Raw genomic sequence first — 19537 nt, forward strand, 5'->3', positions numbered from 1 at the left:
AGAACATTCCGAACTGGTTAAGAATCCTTAACTAAATCAGAGCATATTCCCCCTTTTAGGAAAATTTGATTCACTGATGGTGTCCCGTACCATTCTGTATTTCAAACAGGAAGAGGCCGGACTGCTGGGCTTGGGTGGGTTGGTTGAGGGTCCCACTCACTGTTGATTGGAAGAGTGACCCTGGCTGTTGCACTGGTGAGGAGGTGGTGGTCTGAAGGCCCGTGACACCATTTTGTGTGGCGAACAGGGCTGTCTGCGGCAGCTCCTGAGTGGCCAAGGAACTCTGCAGGGAAGAGACGCTCTGCTGGGCCATAAAGAGGCTGACAGACTGCTCTGGTCCCCCAGTTGAACTGGGGGTCAGCTGCATGTTTGCTGAAGGGTTCCCCTGGTCTTGGAAGGACATGGGCTCCGAAGGTTCCTGCCTGCTGACGTTGATCATGCCAGGCTGAGGGAAGGTAAGCGATGGGGCGCTCTGCTGGTCCTGCGGCGCCATGCTGCTGCTGCTCAACTGAGCCTGGCTGCTGAAAAGAAGACCCGTGGGCTGGTCGGCACTCACCGCCCCCGACAGGGAGCTGTTGCAGAACAAGAGACCAGCCTGCTGTTGCCGACCTGAAGACAGCTCAGCAGATGGGGAGTGAGAGAGGTTCTGGAACATGGTGCCTGGCTGTGGCTGCTGAGGCTGTGGAGATTGCTGCTGCTCCATGAGAGTGGATGGTTGCATGGTCGGCAGCTGGCCCTGACTCTGAAACATTGACTGGTTCTCCAGGCCTGGTGTCTGCAGAGAGGTGAGGAAGGCCATCTGCTGCTGCTCCTGTTGCTGCTGGCTGGGCAGCGAGGCTTGGGAAAGAAACAGGCCCGGACTAGAGGCTGGTGGCTCAGCAGAGAGCGAAGAGCCATTAAGCACAGTCAGGCTGTTCGGGAAAAGGACTGCTTGGACCTGCTCTGGAGTGGGAGAGGTCTTCTGTGCATGATACAAATTCCCCTGTGGGTCCTGAGTGTCCGGCATGGGGCTGGGGTTGTGGAAGAGAGGTGGAGAGGGGTGGGAGGGTGGTTGCTGGAGGAAGCCAGTCTGGATTGAAATGAGCTCGTTCGCCTGCTGGAAAAGAGCAGCTTGTTCCTGCTGCTGCTGCTGCTGCTGCTGCTGGGTCGGCTGAAAGAGGGCCGCGCTCGGCGAGGAGCTCTGGGCCTCCGGGCCGCACTGCATTGGCATCTGCGGCTGAAAAAGCTGATGCTGGAGACTCTCCAGGGCCTGCTGCTGCTGCTGAAGCTGCTGTTGCTGCTGTTGCTGAAGATGTTGAAGCTGCTGCTGCTGCTGCTGAAGCTGCTGTTGAAGATGCTGATTATGAAGCTGTTGTTGAAGCTGCTGCTGCTGAAGCTGCTGCTGCTGCTGAAGCTGTTGATGCTGCTGCTGCTGCTGCTGTTGATGTTGCTGGAGCTGCTGCTGTTGTTCCATTTGCTGCTTGGCCAGTGAGTCCTCTGGTTGGAGCTGGAGGTTGCAGTAACCCTTGGCCTGGAGCTGCCGAACAGCTTGTTCCAGCTTGGCAACATCATCTAGGGGTATGAGGGGGAGTTGCTGAGTTGGCTGCTGAGGGGAGTCACCCAACTGGGAGAGTCCTACCACTGACACGCTTCCACTGCTAGACCTTTCTTGGTCCAAGAGGAAATGCTGGGACACCTGTGACATCATAGACTTCCCAGATACGGGGAAAGAGCTGGTGGGAGAAATAGCCTGTTGCTGAATGGTGTTCAAAGTGTCGTTTCCAGTGAAAACATTAGTCTGGGCTTGCTGCTGGTCCTCTGGTTTGTGGGACAGGGTGTTTAGGAAAGGACTGCTGTTGCTGGTGATGCTGGAACTTCTGTCAAGAGTCTGTTGGGCTGAGCTCATCACATCTGAGGTTCGCTATAAAAAGAATAAGAAAAGGTATGAACTCCTCTGGATCACAGTTTGTAAAATATTGAGACTGACCCTCAAGATATCCATTAAATGTAAACAAAATACCTTGAAAACACCTTTATCTGAAGGGTTAATGGAAACCTCCATTGGAGTGACTTCCTCCTTTTTGACAAGGTTCAGCAAGGCATTATCCATAACTGCATTATCCATGAGACAGAAACCATGCAGATGAATGCATACTATACATAGAAATGTTATAATAAGACAGAAAAACCAAAGAAAACAAAGTTGCATATCATGTTATGATTTACTTCTGGAACTTAAAATGCAATTTTTTAATTGAGTATAACAATACCTTTCATTTGTTCATAAGAACAAGGCGTTACTGGAGACGGGACCTCTTTTTTCACCGACACATCAACACTACCTGTAAGACACAGAGGAAAATGCAAATTTGTCACCTCTCAGGACTTTGCCAAATGACCAGTTAACTACACTGTATGATTAACCATTTGGTCAGTGTCAGGATTAGACTTTAATTGTGAGGATGCCGGTCACAAACCTGGCTCTGGAGTGTAAGCGAATGGATGTATGTCATGTGATCGGCCAGCATTGGTCGTCACATAGATCCCAACAGACACAGGAGAAGTGATTGCTGTGTTATGATAGGCAGGCACTTTGGCAATTAAATGATTCTAAGAAAAAGAGAATAACACAGTCTCACTGAATTCATATTATTACACAGATATTTAATTTAAACATTGTTTAAGATATTACTGGTACAAAGCAGTAGTGATCTGATCCTCGTTAATTTCCTGGTTAAGGAATAACAGAACACAAAATGATGCTGTGTTATACCATTGTGTAATGAAATATGATATTAGGCACTGGTGGCCTAGCAGGTAAGGCAAAAGATCCGTAATCAGAAGGTTGCTGGTTCAAATCCCGAACTGATAAGGTGCCACTGACACTGCTCCCCGGGCGCCTGTCATGGCTGCCCACTGCTCACTAAGGGCGATGGTGAAATGCAGGGGACACATTTTGTTGTGTCGCCGTGTGCTGTGCTGCAGTGTATCACAATGATAATCACTTCACTTCTTTTTCACTTTCTTGTCTTTCTTGTACTGCCTGATCCTGTTCTAAACATTAGACATCAGACTTGAAAGAAGACACATTTACCTGATGGAACAGCTCCATGTCAATTTCAGCTTCTGCTTTCCAAGAATTCTCATCTGTGAAGATGGAGGAAAATAAAAGAATGTTTTGGAATGTTCTGTCTCTATATGAATAACACTAGCGGTAGATAAATTACACAAGGCGTATACTTGAATCAAAGCAGAGATCCACCAGGTAAAAAAAAATCAGTAAACGTAGAAGTCCTCCCTTTAAACATGATATAAACTAAACATGTTCTTAGTATAATACGTACTGTGATTTATTATGGTTCTTGTCATTTTTTTTATACAGGACTCCTTTGGAAACATATTTTGCCAGAATGTCAACTTCTAAGATTTTACATTTTTATCCAATCATAAGAAAAGATCAATTTTGCATATTGTAGTGCAGTTAAAAAAAGATATTTAAAACATAGTGGAGTATCCCAACATAAAAATACCTTTATGAAAAAGAGAAAATAATACTTATGTGCAGTAATGCATTACATTTTCTTCATTACTGCACATCATTGAAAAATTACTAGTTGAATAAAACAATAGTTAAGCCCACCTGACGTATTCTCCTGAAAGATGACTTTGGTTCCTTTGAGGAAATTTTTTCCAATAATGAAGACCTCCTCTCCCCCCTTCACTGAGCAGCTATGGAGGCTCTTTTTCAGAATCTCTGGCACTCCAGCCGGCTGGGCTGTGGTTAACACACACACACACACACACACACACAGAATGAGAACACATTTTTTTCCCCATTTAAATAAAAAATAAATATTGATTTGGTCAAACAAAAACATTCATGTTCACTTTTAAGGTAAAAATGGTGGCATATTTAGATTATGAAGAAAAAACTATTTTATCCCAAAGGAAATTCCTTTGTCCTAAAAGCATGCTCAAAGCAACAAGAGAAAACAAGAAAAAACAGTAGTAATAGTGCAGAAACATTAATTAGGCAAGTGAAAAAAGTGAGTTTTGTGCCATAAATAGAGAGTGAGGTATCAGCATGTTGTGATGGATGAAAATCCAACATTCAGTAGCTTTCAGTAACACTCAGTAACTTTCAACTTCAGGGAATTTAATAAAGAATAAAGTCTGAATAAAGTCCAGTGTTTGAACCCATCCCTGGCTCTGTAAATGGGAGGCAAACAAAATGTTTCTGACCAAACAAGCAAGCGCTCTTCCAGCCAATCAGCGGCAGACTGCAGGAGAAGGGGGGCTGTGGGATCTGACATGTGCCAACATTCTGAACACTACATTTTTGTATTTGATTAGAGCCACTAGCTGCACCTTTATGAACGCATTGCTTTAAGGACATCTGGCCTCGCCACTCTGTGTTGACAGGGAATTTCAGTGCTCTCACCCTACCAAACTGGCTTCCACCCCAACGTCTGATTGGCTCTTTGTGTTATTGGCCCTCTGGAGAGAGAGGGGTGGGGCCGTGGTGGTGGGGTTATTTTCTAACCACTAGTGCCACTCCTCAAATTTCACTCACAGCAACTGTTAACAATAGAATACCAACACCTCTAATCTTTACTCTCATGAAAAGCAGCCAGAAGAAAATGATCCGCAATCCTGCCATATATATGGCTGTGCAGTGACTCCATTACATATACATAAAAATATATTACTTTAAAAAGAAAACGTGTTAATAGTTTATTTTCATCATTGACCAAATTGTAGTGAATGAAATCCAAATCATATCAATATTTGGTGTGACCACATTTTTCCTTCTGCAGAAATTCTAGGTACACTTAAAACACAGTTTTGAAGGACTGCTGGAGAACTATAACCACAGATCTACTGTGCCCACACGTTTCCTCAAATTCTTCCGTCTGTTCATGTAATGGCAGACAGACTCGATAAAGGCTCTGGGGGAACCATACAACCCCTTCCAGGACTCGTTCTTCTTCATCCTCAGGATAGTTCTAAATTATATTGGCTGAATGTCCAGCATGCTTCACTGTTGCCTGTGGACACTCATGGACACCCATATTATTGGAATCGTCTGGCCTTGTTTCCATGTCGGAGCTGTTCAGGCCAGAGTTGGTTTCTGACATGTCTGAGCAAATGGCACTGCAGAACATCTTCTGATTTAAAAAGGGAATAAGCTTGATGTGTTTTTCCTTGGCGGAACCACTGCATCTACAATCCTCATTGCATGTTTCATTGAGCACATCAGCACATGTCGAAATCTTGCTGATGCAGTATAACCACCTGTGTCCAGTCTTGCCTTGGTATACGACCAGAGTCATAAAACGGTCTTCTATAACCGTACCTTGGTAGCAAGTTTGACTGTTTCCTACCAAATTGTATGCGTCAGATACAGCTGCTTCTCTTTCAGTAAATGTCTGTGTTTTAACTTAAATTTGGAATTGATGATCATATGCAACTCACAGCTGCAAAAAACCTTTGTACAGTACTGTACGTGTGTATATGTATTTATACATTTATTTAAACTGCTGGTTAGTGCACAAATTAGAAAAATGCATGCATAAGCTTTTTAAAGATATTTTCAGTGTGTCGTCCAGGTTAAGGGAAGAGGAGATGTTATTCTCGTTTTACCTTCCCTCTCAGTATAAATGAGAATTACCCCCCCCCACTTCTCTTAATCCCTCCATTTCAGCCATGACAGGAGTGCCAGCTGGTTTCCTAGAAGAGCGCTGGCAGAGCAGATCTATGAATAACCCTTGGGGTGTGTGGGTGGCCAGGTGGGGGAGGGCTTACTGCATAGGATGGACGAGGAGGGCGTCTGTAACGTTAGAACCGAGCCGTCCACCCGTGGGATGTTAACCCGGAACACCAGCCTGGCTCGGGTGCTCTTCTTCTTGGACCCAGCCACCCCAATGCGGGCCTCCACGTCAGCGTTGCGCAGCTTAAGGATGCCCACACAATCCACCCTACAGAGGCAGCCACCTGTTAGCACCGCTGGAGAACCGCTTCGCTTTAAATACTTTAAAAGTACATCTTAATTATTTATTTAAGGCCAGTTATCAGCTAATAATACCACCAATACAGCACAGCACTTCATATACACACACATACACACGTGTGTGTGTGTGTGTGTGTATATATAATTTTTATTTATTTATTTTTTTTTTAAATCTCCCTTACTGAGAAACCTTGTGCCACTAAACAATATATTAAGGACACAGGACTGTGGTATAATTTGCAAATTTACATTTACATTTACAGCATTTATCAGACGCCCTTATCCAGAGCGACTTACAATCAGTATTTACAGGGACAGTCTCCCTGGAACAACTTAGGGTTAAGTGTCTTGCTCAGGGACACAATGGTAGTAAGTGGGATTTGAACCCGGGTCTTCTGGTTCATAGGCGAGTGTGTTACCCACTAGGTTACTACCACCCCAAATGAAGGTATCTAATGTATAATGGAAAAGTGCATAAGACATTGTAAACGCTGCTTCACATACGCTAAGGTCATGTTGTTGCCAGGTTCCAGAGATATTTCGATGACTGTGGTGCCATCAATGTCCACCTCCCGACAGGTGGTGGTGTTGCGTCCAGTCACTCTACACGCCTGGTAAAAGCCATGGGGCTTCACACGACCCACATCATTACCCACAAACACCTGCAGCACCACTGGCTCCTTCACGCCCTCCAGCTGGGAGAAAACAATAGAGTCAAATGACTGTGGCGAACAAATGGTTAGATAAAGATGTGGCATCTTCAGTCAGAGCGTTATGAGGCCGTATTTTGGATATTCAAATATGCGTGGAAGTTAAGATGCTACTTCAAAATAATACCGCACATGGCAATATGTCACAGAGTCTACAGGCATTGCATTCTAATAGACCTTGTCATGTAGCCCAAAAGATTTACACTCTTCCTATAGAATCTTTCCTGTTTTTGCCACTGATTTGGTGGTATCCTTTGGAATTCTGAAAAATATGTTAGCATAACGCAATGACTGAGTGGACAGAACCCATCCTCACTAAATGTAGTCAAGCAAGTCCAAGGCATTATGCAATCTCAAACAGGAATTCTGTCACCAAGGCCCGCTGATGCCAAGGCAGCCATAACTGACACTGGTGACAAACATAGAAAAGGCCTTGAAGAGCTGTAATTCGCTGGGAGCTCTGGATGGTCTCTAGAATGATTTGTTCTGTTGCTTTCACCACTAGATAACACTATGTACCCTAGAATAATCAGGTAAAGCAGTTTATAACAGTGTTCTGTTCATTATGACACGCACAGCTAACCATTACAATACTGATCACAATACTGTTGCAGTTTTGCATAAAAGCTTAACCACCTTCACTGTGGGGAAGCCTTGCTGTGTGCGATCTTTCACTGAACCTCGGCTGCCCTCTGTCAGGTAGCGAGCCCTATGCTGGGTTTCAGGCTGCACCAGGATCTTCAGCTCCTTCCCGTCAGCTTTCTGGGGATAATGGCCGCTCAGCGAGCCTCCTGCCTTTTGACCAGATCCCTGGAGAGTGTCAGCAGTGCTGAACAATATAAAAAAAGAAAACAGGCATGAATCAGAACTGCATAAAGTAACCATTTAAGTCCTCCCCATGTGACAACATATTTATTTGAACATTCAATTGTGATCTGTGACAAGGAATGTAGATCTTTATCAAAGCAATAATAAATATGCTGAGGCTGTGCACTTGAGTGGCTTCTCAACTATGACAAGCTTGTATTCATTTATCTAAGGAAGCAAAGCTGTTCTGAAAGGAGGAGGGTTATGGGGACTTGGACCCTGTCCACTTACTATAAGCGTTCCAGCAGAGCTGGAGCACCACAAGCTCTCACATGAAGACGTTAAATTGGAGAAGACTGTGGAGACCGTGCCCAGTTTCCCAAGAAGCATCCATGTGTAACTGAGACAGAATTTAGACTAATACTCTCACTACGGGCTAATGATAAACTCCCCTCCATCATCGTTCTGAGAAATTAGCTTCCAACATTATTAGATCCTACAACTTTGCTAGTGGTCTGAACACATGCAACACACTTCCTTTTCAGTTTTTCCACAGCTGGTGTCACATAGTTCTAAGTCATCCACTTAAAGGAAAACAGTCAGAATGTAATCAGATGTATTTTGAATGTCTTTGAACTTTTGAGCTAACTTTTTGTAAAATATGTGGTTCTCAAACCTGTCCTTGTTTGGCTGATCATCTAATCTGCATATCATCAAGAAGTAGGTGTGTCAATGTTATATGCCGATGATATAAAAAAATATATATATACATATTGAGAGATTTTTTTCCTGTATACTATCTACTTTCATCACGGTTTTGGTTGCAGTCTGAAATTCACTTTCTGCATGCCGAGGAAAAATACTTTGAAAACTTGGTGAGCTTCATTTGAGGACCAGACTTTTAACATGACCCTTAAATCAGACATATTAAAGGCCCCTTCCATGACTCTGAACACCATTATTATGGGTCATCCACACCGAGCACCTGAAATTCACAGGTTCATACTGAAAAAATTCTGAACGGAGTCTCTTACCTCAGTTTGGGGCCAGCCTTACTGTCGGGGCCCAGCTGTGACAGCACAAAGTGCGGTCCCTTGGCACTGTCAGCATCAAACACATCCATGCTGGCCTCCTCTGCAGGGGCGGTCTTCGGTCCAGGCCGCTGACGAGGGGTCCGCTTGCGGGCTTTGCGGGGAACCTCAGTGTTGTCATTGTATGAGCTGGAGCTCATGATGCTGAAGTTGGAGACGGAGTTCTCCATCCACATGCTGTTGCTCTGCTCCGAGTCCTGGGACAGGTCGTCCGGGCAGGACATCCGGCTGTCGTCCAAGAGATCCTCTGGAGGGGGCGAGATGTTGAGGACGGGCCGCTTGGATGGTGTCATCTGGTGGTGATGGGCAGACGTTCCTCCACATTTCTTACCGCCGACCCTGGAACCGGCGGAGGTTTTGCCCTCCACATCCAACAACTCAGCTGTCCCTCTGCCGCTTACATCTCCTGGAACACCAGAGCCGGCGGCAGCTGCTGACCGCTCTGACATGGCTGAGGTAGAGCAGTGCGCCTTGGAGCTGGAAGAGGTGGGAAAAGCACTGCAGGGACTTCCCATGGTCAGAGGAGAGGTGATGGAGCTGGCATCTGCGGTGTGCACAATCAGAGAGTAAATAAGGGCTTCTACTCACAGGCTGGCTAGCAGTCCCATTCAAGCAGCGAAATTTAAGCATGACTGCTTTCTTTTGTTCTTTCTTTTTCAATTTTTCCAATTTTAATTGCTTTTCTTTTGGTTTTATTGCATCATGGTGAGAGTGTATCTGTGCAGATGTGTAAATTACACGAGTCGGGCATTGAGTGGTGAACAGGGGGGTTTCATTCATAAAAGTTTTGAACAAATGTCACAAAATGTAATCTGTATGAATATGAATGAGAATATAAACTGGAGACACCATGGGCAGAGACATTTTTTTAGTTATTAGGTTATTTACTTTTTGCACAATTGATGTAATGACATTTTGTATGGTGACACTTTGAAATGCAATTTTCCCCCCAAATAAAAATGGTATGAATGGTAAACTAAGGGTGTCCAGCCCTGTCATGTGTAAGATGATGCGTGCCAATTGGTGCCTTCAAATAATTTGGTGGTTGGGACTGAGCATAGCCACAAGAACAGAATAAACCAGCTTCTGACCTATGAAGCAGAGACCTGCAGACCATTTTATATGCAGACACTCCCTGCTTCAGAGGGAAATTCCTGGAATAAAAACGAGACATCGAATGAGCAATAAAAGCTGACCATCATAAAACGTACTTTGAAATGATAAAGGCTTCAGGCTGGAAAAAAAACTGCTGAGAAGGATTGCTTTTTCTGTTGTGAAAATGGAACAGATGCTCAGAACTGCTTAATGCCCATCAGTAGATGCATGAATTCTGCCTCAGACATTTGTACGTGTGAACTATAGATATAGGTCTGGGAATGTATTGGAGGGGCCAAAAGTATTGGAGAGCGGCGAGAGGGCTTTAAAACCCTGGTCCTGGAGGGACCCGGTCCTGCACAGTTTATCTTAGCTTTCCCTAATCATTTACATTAGGGCATTTATCAGACGCCCTTATCCAGAGCGACTTACAATCAGTAGTGCTCAGGCACACAATGGTAGTAAGTGGGATTCGAACCCGGGTCTTCTGGTTCATAGGCGAGTGTGTTACCCACTAGGCTACTACCACCTAATCCACCATACCTGGTTGGATGAATCAGTTGTCTTAAATGAGGATAAACCCAAATATGCAGAGTGACTGCCCTCCAGAATGTCCAATGAACAGTACTGAGCAAAATGTGTGGCATCTGTTTTTAAACGGCTTTAAACTGTTCAGGCAGGATGTGTAAAGCATCATTTCAGAAAAAATACTAGAAGATCTGGTGGTCGATCTCTCCCGACTCAAAGTAATGAATGAATAGGCCCTGTGATGCAGTATAATATTTAACATAAAAAATTGTTTATAATATTTTAGAATACTGATTATAAGTCAAACCATAAACATGGCCGATGTTGAAAGTATTTGAATAGATATGAATGACTGCACAACGGACAAAAATGTGACAACAGGAAAATAGTTTTTCTCCAGGTTCTCCTACAGTTCACTATTTGTGGCGAGATGTTGAAACCCTAACGTGACGTATACTGCATTGTCCAATGTTCCGACAGAAAACCTACATAAAGGTAATAATGAGATCATTGTGATGTGTGGCAAAGGTATTCTAAACAGAGAAGTGACTTTGCAAACAAAGTAGAATTGTGGGTGAAAACACTCTCCTGGGCATTTTAATGGGTTTATATATTAAACCGTGTTGAAGGATGAACTCTTGGTAATTCACAAACTGGACCACTGGTTGATACTGTGAAACTGTTCAAACAATGCAGCTCTTAGCTCTTTTTCTCAGTCGGGCAACGTATTCAGATGACATCTGAGGACAATAGGGTTTCAATGCATAATGTGTAAGGGATATACACTATCCAGAATTCATTCAGTCATTTGGAGCTTTTCACAAATATTTTATTTTTGCTTGATAACAAGCCAAAAGATTATGTTCATCCTAAAATGAGCAAGTTCCATTTTCACAAACTGCAAGCTCTTCCAACAGGATGAAAAACTTTTTTTCAAAAGTGAGAAAACGAAAAACAAATGATCATTTTTATCATATGCATCTTCACCATGCAAAAGATAATAAACGTGAAAAGAATATGTCGATTTGCAGCCACTTTCAGCCCATTTTGTTGCATTATAGAAAAGCATGTACTCACGGAATGGCCAAGATCAAATTAACATGTGACTGGAGGCAAATTAGTACTTGCAAAAATAAAAAACTCTCCAACTAGAAACATGAGAACCGCGATGTGTAATGAAATGCATTGGGAGCTATTTCTCAAACTGGACCAAGTTAAACAAAAGCAGTAGTGTTTGCTCAGAACAACACCATGGAGAACCAGTTGCTATGGGACAGTACAAACAAGCATTCTACCTATTAAAAAAGGCCGGCATTGTGACTATTATTTTAGATTAAAATATTCGCTATTTCAAAGCATACAAAGCTGAAAGTAGCTGCAAACCAGTTCTATACTTTTCAAGACATAAAACAAATGTCTGCCCTAATTTCGGGGTCTCAGTGGATGGAAGCAAAAGGATAGTTGGCCATATGATGCTTAACATGAAGTTCTAGAGTAAGACTAAAAAGTCCCTCTTAGGGCTGTGCGATATGGCATAAAATTCATTTTGCGATATAAATTTAACCATAGACGACAGACGGTATATAGTGTGCCATATGAAATGATAAGTGAGTTTAAATGTCACTATTTTTGAAAGGGTAACGTGTCCATAGCAAAGGCACTGCAGCAGGAAGTTGTACAATACACAACTGTATACCAGATAAAACAAAATCTGGACAATTCAAATGAAAGTGGACTTTGTGTCACATCCATAAGGCCAGTGAAATGCCAGGTATTTGCATGATATAAGCGATGATATAAAATTTTAGGATTTTCTGAATTCAGCTGTCAGAAAATATTTAAATAGAACTATGCTTGTTCATATTAAATCATGCAGTGCCTCCAGGATCCAGGATGACTTTTTTGCATAGGGCAAATGGTACGGATTGGACACTGAGTCTGCAGTATTTTTAAAACCTTTAAACTCTAGGTTTAAGGATTTCTAGTAATTTCTAATTATATTTAAGGCCTTGTTTTTTTGGAAATTTGAATTTATGACTTCTTAAGGATCCGCGGAAACCCTGCAGTGTGCTCTGTGCTCTTGCTCTAAACTAATGGCTCGTGCTCCAAGTAGGCATGGTGTCATGCAGGTGATGCGACTTTGCGGATATTTCTGCGGTAGGCCGGTATAATCAAAATCTCTCCCGTTGGCCAAATTTATATCGCATACCATTTATACCGCACAGCCTTAGCCCCTCTCACCACAAGACTCATATATCTGGATATCAAAATATATCTGGATTATAGTGACAGCCAAGTTTTTGCACAGTCCCTTGTAACTGTACTTCAAATTCAGCAATTACTGAACTCAGGATCAATATTACCCACAAGCCCTTGCCTCCACCTATGTGACCTTTAAGGTAGCAGTAAAATCACTGCCATCATATCTAAACTGTTTCACAGGAATAAACAAAATAAAAAAGTAAAATGCAAATGCGAAATAAAAAAATCACATATAAAAGAAAATCATCATGAAATCAAAAAAAAAAAATTAAAAAACAAGACCGACCTAGGCGGTTTTGGTGGGTTAAGTGGACCTTGGACTAAAAGTCTTCACTACTGACACTTTGTCATAGAACCCACCGGATACCTGTGAGGCTGAGCTAAAATGCAAGTTTATTAAGTTGGGGGGAAAAATAATCAGTACATCATTGGATGCATTCAAAAGAATATCCACCAGGTTATGATTGACAGCAGTGTTTGCAGATTATTTATTTCCCATATTAATGATTTTTAAATAGTTTTCATTAATATTTAGAAAGTATAACACCATAATTAATGTGGGCAAAACCCAAACCCCAAAAATAGCTATATTCATTCAATAGACTGTTCTAACGCAAAGATACAGGCATTGTTCACTCATTCATTTTAATTCAGCTGGCACAAAAAGAAAAGTGCTCAATCACATCAAAAATGATCAATTGTTCATAATAAAGAACTGAATGAAACCACTGAAGTAATTTATTGGGCTTTATTAAGCCGTGAAAACCATGGGACTTGGCAGGGTTGGCAGATTTTGAGGCAAAACTGAGAGGAAGGTATGTGGGTAAATGCAGCAATGGGTCATGAGATATGGCTACAGTTTTGAACCAAGGCTAGGGGCTTGTGAGAAGGACATCAAGCAAAAAGTATTATTTTGAGTCACTGATGACAGGTTGATGGGCAATGTGGATGGATATGGAGTCACAGATGCAGGGTTTAGAGGAATGGGAAATATTTAGGGTGTAAGACAGCATGCTGTGAGGGCAAGAGAAAGGTTTAAAGGAATAGATTAGCATTGGCACTAGAGCATATCTCTGTGGTGACAGGCAAAAGCTACAAATAGCCATGTTCAACAGAAAGCAAGGGGTAGCAGTGGACTGGGGAGCGGCCACAGTGGCCTTGGGGGTTTGGGGTGTGGGGGTGTAGGTATGCCAGGTGTACAGTAGCTGGGGTGGCTGGGTTTAAAGTGACACAGCACAAAGGCTTTGACTGTACTTCTGGCTTTATATAGGGAATCTGGGATACACCAGCAGGATGTGGCAGGCACTGCCAGGAAGTGCTGTTGTCTGGGTTAAAAGAAGCAGAAACCTGCCTGGGGGAAAGGTAAACTCCACCGATGTGACTCCGGAAATTAAAAACTGAGTAAGGCCGAACCCCTTCTCACCCTCAACCCCTTGTGATAAAAGATGTGCTCCGTCAAAACACACTTGGCTGGTCAGAGTTACAACAGCTGTTGAATAAAACAGGGGAACTGGGTTTAAAATAAGAAATCTCTCTTCCCACAATGCAATTCTTTTGCGCAGGAAAATACTTCACCTGCCGTTGGCAGCAGCTAGCGAGTCCTCCCACATCACAGGGGTGCACTGACTGCAGTTAGGTAAAGATCTCCAAAGGCAACAGTCTCCTGGTTTACTCAAACTCACCCTATACCTGGGTGCTTTGGGGAAAAAAACTAGTGAACTGGGAAGATATATATCTACATATCTTCAAGGCGTTCTAATTCTGTTTTCTGGTATAGCTGCAAACACAGTTGCTTGTCTTTAGATTGGCCATTTACAATTTGGCCTCAACATTAATTGTTTGAAAAGGGAAACAAAGTCAGCATGCACATACACAATGAACCACACAACTGATATCCAGTACAGACCAAAAGTTTGGACACTCCTTCTCATTCAATGTGTTTTCTTTATTTTCATGACCATTTACTTTGGTAGATTCTCTCTGAAGACATCATAACTATGAATGAACACATGTGGATTTATGTACTTAACAGAAAGTGGAGACCTGGCCTCCACAGTCACCGGACCTGAACCCAATCGAGATGGTTTGGGGTGAGCTGGACCGCAGAGTGAAGGCAAAGGGGCCAACAAGTGCTAAACACCTCTGGGAACTCCTTCAAGACTGTTGGAAAACCATTTCAGGTGACGACCTCTTGAAGCTCATCGAGAGAATGCCAAGAGTGTGCAAAGCAGTAATCAGAGCAAAGGGCGGCTATTTTGAAGAAAAAAAAAAAAAGTGAAGTGATTGTCACATGTGATACAAAGCAGCATAGCACATGTTGCACACAGTGAAATTTGTCCTCTGCATTTAACCCACACTGAGTGAGCGGTGGGCAGCCATGACAGGCACCCGGGGAGCAGTGTGTGGGGACGGTGCTTGCTCAGTGGCACCTCAGTGGCACCTTGGCGGATCGGGATTCGAACCGCCAACCTTTTGATTAACAGCTAGGCCACCACTCTCCCAAACTATAATATAAAACATGTTTTCAGTTATTTCACCTTTTTTTGGTAAGGTACATAACTCCACATGTGTTCATTCATAGTTTTGATGCCTTCAGTGAGAATCTACCAATGTAAATGGAAGAAAACAAGAATGAGAAGGTGTGTCCAAACTATTGGCCTGTACTGTATATATTTGCAAGACTGTTCCATTTGATTATTGATTATTTTTCAAGCGGTGACAAAATGGCTGTGGACCCATTTGTATTATTTATAGCAATCAGTGGGGGACAGTAATAAAAAAATAAACAAAAATAAATAAATAAATAAATGTGAAATATTTTACCTTTGACTACACTACCTTGTGCCAAAATGTTCATTTTTTTTATACTAAAAAAAGGAAGTAATTGAAGTAATCTGTAACGCCTTATATTTTAGCATTGCCATAATGTGAATGAACCAAACAAACCTGCTACCAGTTTGGTTTATTCACATCACAGCAATAGTTACATTTTTTGAAGTTTAGCCAGTGAAGGACATTCCTGACTAATATAAAAAATATGTGCAAAGTTTATCTGACGTTCTTCTGAATGTATACAAGCACTTGTTCCCTTTTATAGAAAATCTGATTTGGCTAGTTTATGTTTATGGACACAATCCATGTTTTTAGTTACTAAAACCTGAACTTTATCTGGGAATTAATCCCTGTTCATTCATTGTTCCTTCCGTACGGAAATAGTTTGACATTGAAATTATAATCAGCATAAAGAGTAAGGCAGAGTAATTAATATTCTATTAAAAGATTGATGGCAGTGTTAAATTGTTTGATAAAGCAAAAGTCCTGTTATACAATTATAGGGCATGAAAAGTCATGGTACTTTTACTTAGTTCATTTGAAGACAAACACTTCTGTACTTTGACTCAAGTGAAACTAAGCACTTTTACTTTTATTGGACTTATATTTCACCATTTATTTTAACTCCAGTAAATGGTTTGTGTACTTCATGAACCACCGATATCAAATGTCAAATGCTTTGTCAGACATTTTTTTTTTTTTTAAATCCAATTTTGTGTAACTGACCCTAGATCACACTGTACTGTCATTTTACAACAGTGCATACAACAATCCCCCCCCCCCCCCCCCCCCCCCCCCCCCCGGGAAATCCTGGTAAAACCTCAGAAGACAACATCTTTCTGTGGTTAAGAGGAGGACTTCCTCAGACTCCAACTGCAAAGCAAGAGTTGTCAACCAGCTAAGTGAGCAGAACCAGAAAGTTCTAAAAATTATGCAAAAACATCAGTAGTCCCCTTTTATGTCTCTACAACTGTTTAAATATACAGAGGTTTACAAATAACCCCAAATAAATATAAATGCAAAAGACACAAATACAATAAACCAAAATGAAAGGGGTAAAATTCAACGGCTATGTTTGAAAAAGGAGAAGGCAGTGTGATTGGCTTGGAACAGATCACCGGAGAGGGAACAGGCTGATGTGAATCGTATTGGCCCTGTAGCATCTAACATAAATCAGACACATCAATATGACGAGGTGTCTTGCATTTATTGGAGGGCTTCTGCCCTGCACGCTTCAGGCAGTTCCTGGCCTACAAAAGACTAGAAAACAGAAATTTGACATTATGTGTTGGTCCAGATTGCTGGTGTCTTGCAGGTTGTCTAAAGAAGGCTGGACTCCAGGCAACTGGGTGAACCCATTTTACAGCACTGCTCGCTGCTGACCAGGGAGCTGGAGAGGCAGGATTCCCCACAGAGGAAGGAAGGGGAGGAAGAGAAGGTGAGGGGATTTTTAAAAAAAAAAAAGAAGGTATAAACCTGCTTACCTGAAGCGAGGGCTGCCGTGGGGGGCGGTCCCGCCCCTCCGCCGCTTTTCTGACTCATGGCCCCGGGTTTCGGCTCAGTCACCAGTGGTAGCCAACGTTCTTTAGGGAGAAGGTCATACACCGAATCTAAAAGAGATGAGTTGGGGAGCAGAAAATGAGCGCCTTGAGCACAGTCTTTAGTAAGCATTTCACCTTTTCTCATGTAAAAAAAAAAAAAAAAAAAAAGCTCTGGGTGCTTACAAAGCAGTCAGCAGAATGTGAGGCTGGTGTTATTTCCGATTTGAGAGATTTACCACAAATTTGCAGTGGCATCAAAAAAAAAAAAAAAAAAAAAAAAAAAACTACAAAGTGACCTCGTCATCAGCACATTGGCATTTCAGGATGTTTGTGGAGCTCTGTTTTCATCCTGCTCTGTGCTGGCCCTATCACCGTTACAAAGAAACAGAGGCTTTTCTTCACAACACAACCTACGAGGCTTTAAGCCTCTGGATCAAGCCTTGGCCATTCTTCTGCCGGGCTGCTGGTTTGGAAAAAGACCTGACTGTGCCAGGTCTACCTCGCCGCGGATTCTGCCTGCGTCTCCATGGTGTGCCCGCCGCTCGCTTTAACCAGTCCTAGCGCCAAGGGCAGCCCTCACGGCCCCCTTTGCAGGCCGACCGGCATGAGGAAACTATTTGCGGGAACAAGAGCACAGTGCCCTCCAGCCACATTTGGCATTCTGGTGAAGAGGGCCCTGGAACTTGCACACAGGAATGGTGGCTGGGGCTTTGCAAGAATAGCAGCAATACTGGGAGAGGGGTGGTGTTGACAGGCCCATCCTTCAGTCCAGTTCCATTCCACCAGCCATTTCAATCTTGGCACAGGGACACTGGATTTACAACAACTTCCCATAGACCTCAATCACCCACCATTCATTGTCTTTTCTCACTTTTATATATCTTGGATTGTCCGGTCTTCTTAATGTGTCAAAAAATGTTCAAGGACAGCCAATATTAAAACAATATTTACACATTTAGATTTTGTAAATGTACAAGTGAATCCTTTAAAGTGGATATTAAAAGTTTCACATGGTCATCAGGATTCAAACAATCACAGCAAGACTCCATAAGTCCATAACCGTTAATCCACAACTACCGTTTAGGTGAAAGGACCCAAAATAGCCTCCTGTTCATCATGGCTAATTTGGTTTAAGAAAAAAAAAAATTTACATATAAACTTCATAAAAAGTGAAGTTTAAAAAAAACCTCAATAACGATACCTGCAACTAGATACATGCGCATCACTTTTTACTAATTTATGTTACATCCTTATTCCATAATCAATTAAGTTCAGTTTTTCCACACAGGCTGATATGTGCCTTTTACTAAAGAGGCATCTGTCTGTCCACTCTACTATACAGGCAATTTGATTAGTTTCTGCAGAGATGACGGTCCTTCCAACTGGGCCAGTGGTTGGCCTAGCTGGAAGCAGCCCCGTAATCAGAAAGTTGCAGGTTCGAATCCTTTCATGGCTGCTTACCAAGGGTGATGGGTTAAATTCAGGGGACATGTTGTGTGCACTGTGCCCTGTAATGCAGTGTTTCACTTTCTAGAAGGTTCTCTTTGGTCCACAGAGGACCACCGAAGCTCTAACTGGAGTGACCATCGAGTTCCTGATAAGATGACTAATGCCCTTCTTCCCCCGGGTTAGGTCAGGTTAGGTGGCCGGCCAACTCTAGGAAGCGTCTTCCACTCTCTTCCACTTATGGACATAGGACCAAAGTGCAGACTTACAGAAAACAGTCTTTATTAATAACAAACCAAAACAAAAAAACTAAAGGACACTCACATGCAGCCACGACATAACTAGGCGTAGATCGGACACCCACTAGCAAGTGTGTCAAACCTTTAAAGAATTCTGATCAGGTGTGGGTGCTCAGGCCATTAGTGCATGTGTGTGCATGTGTGTGTGTGTGCGTGTGTATGTGTGCGTGTGTGCGTGCGTGTGTGCGTGCGTGTGCGTGTGTGTGCGTGTGTGAGTGCTGCACCAGCAGGCCACTGTGGGCATCACACCCAGATGCCTCGAGACAATCCTGTTAAGCTGCAGAAACATCTCAAGGATGATCTGTGGAAACAGGAGGCACCTGAGCTCAGTTTAGAACTTCATGGCAAAGGCTGTGAAGTCATGTACTTACTGCCAAAATGTCAAGCAAACCAATCACTTGTGGTTGGTTAGCAGATGAATAAACAACCTTTGAACACACTTTCTTTACAATGAAGTGGAAAACAATGTGTGATCTTGTGAGATATGCGGTCACTGGAATGGAAGTAGAAACTAAAATGAGTGTGGACGTGACTAATACTAATAAAAACTAAAATGACAGCTTGACGCAAAGTCAAGACTAAAACTAAACTTCAAATTTGACAGGCCGCCAAAATCAAGTTGAGCTCAACGCGCTGCGGGGCTCGGTGCAAAAAATATGCCTGGTTTTCTAAAGTCCGGGTAAGATGATGATCTTGTGTTGTAGATCTCTGTACACTTAGAGTCTGATAAGATGAGTTTTTCCTCCATTCATAATTTGATTCTATTGGTCACACGAAAGTACATCATGGCACGGAGTGGTCAGAGTTGAACTAATTTAAACAACAACATTTGTTGCCTCATTGGTTAAGTGTTTCTTTTGGTTGGCTAGTTAATAGTCGTAGTAGAAACATAGCAGCAATCACAGAGGGAGATGGTCGTCTGAACCTTCTACAACGG

At 42.8% G+C, this 19537-nt stretch overlaps 1 protein-coding gene across 6 annotated transcripts in view; it reads right to left on the reverse strand.

Moving 5' to 3' along the window:
- Window positions 1-19537, reverse strand: part of nfat5b (nuclear factor of activated T cells 5b) — a 40668-nt gene that overhangs the window by 3045 nt on the left and 18086 nt on the right. For 2 of the 6 annotated variants that reach the window (XM_028956118.1, XM_028956119.1), the window contains exons 2-12: window positions 16799-16924; window positions 8541-9141; window positions 7336-7528; window positions 6494-6684; window positions 5785-5957; window positions 3620-3754; window positions 3074-3126; window positions 2457-2589; window positions 2250-2321; window positions 2000-2091; window positions 91-1900 (exon numbers count right to left, since the gene is read on the reverse strand). In XM_028956118.1, coding sequence (XP_028811951.1) covers window positions 91-1900; window positions 2000-2091; window positions 2250-2321; window positions 2457-2589; window positions 3074-3126; window positions 3620-3754; window positions 5785-5957; window positions 6494-6684; window positions 7336-7528; window positions 8541-9141; window positions 16799-16924 — 3579 coding nt within the window. Of the gene's footprint in view, window positions 1-90; window positions 1901-1999; window positions 2092-2249; window positions 2322-2456; window positions 2590-3073; window positions 3127-3619; window positions 3755-5784; window positions 5958-6493; window positions 6685-7335; window positions 7529-8540; window positions 9752-12768; window positions 14451-16798; window positions 16927-19537 lie in introns of those variants that run through there. The other 4 variants (XM_028956122.1, XM_028956123.1, XM_028956121.1 and 1 more) reach the window with 4 other exon arrangements.

This window comes from Denticeps clupeoides, chromosome 16, assembly GCF_900700375.1.
Source record: "Denticeps clupeoides chromosome 16, fDenClu1.1, whole genome shotgun sequence".
NCBI lineage: Eukaryota > Metazoa > Chordata > Actinopteri > Clupeiformes > Denticipitidae > Denticeps > Denticeps clupeoides.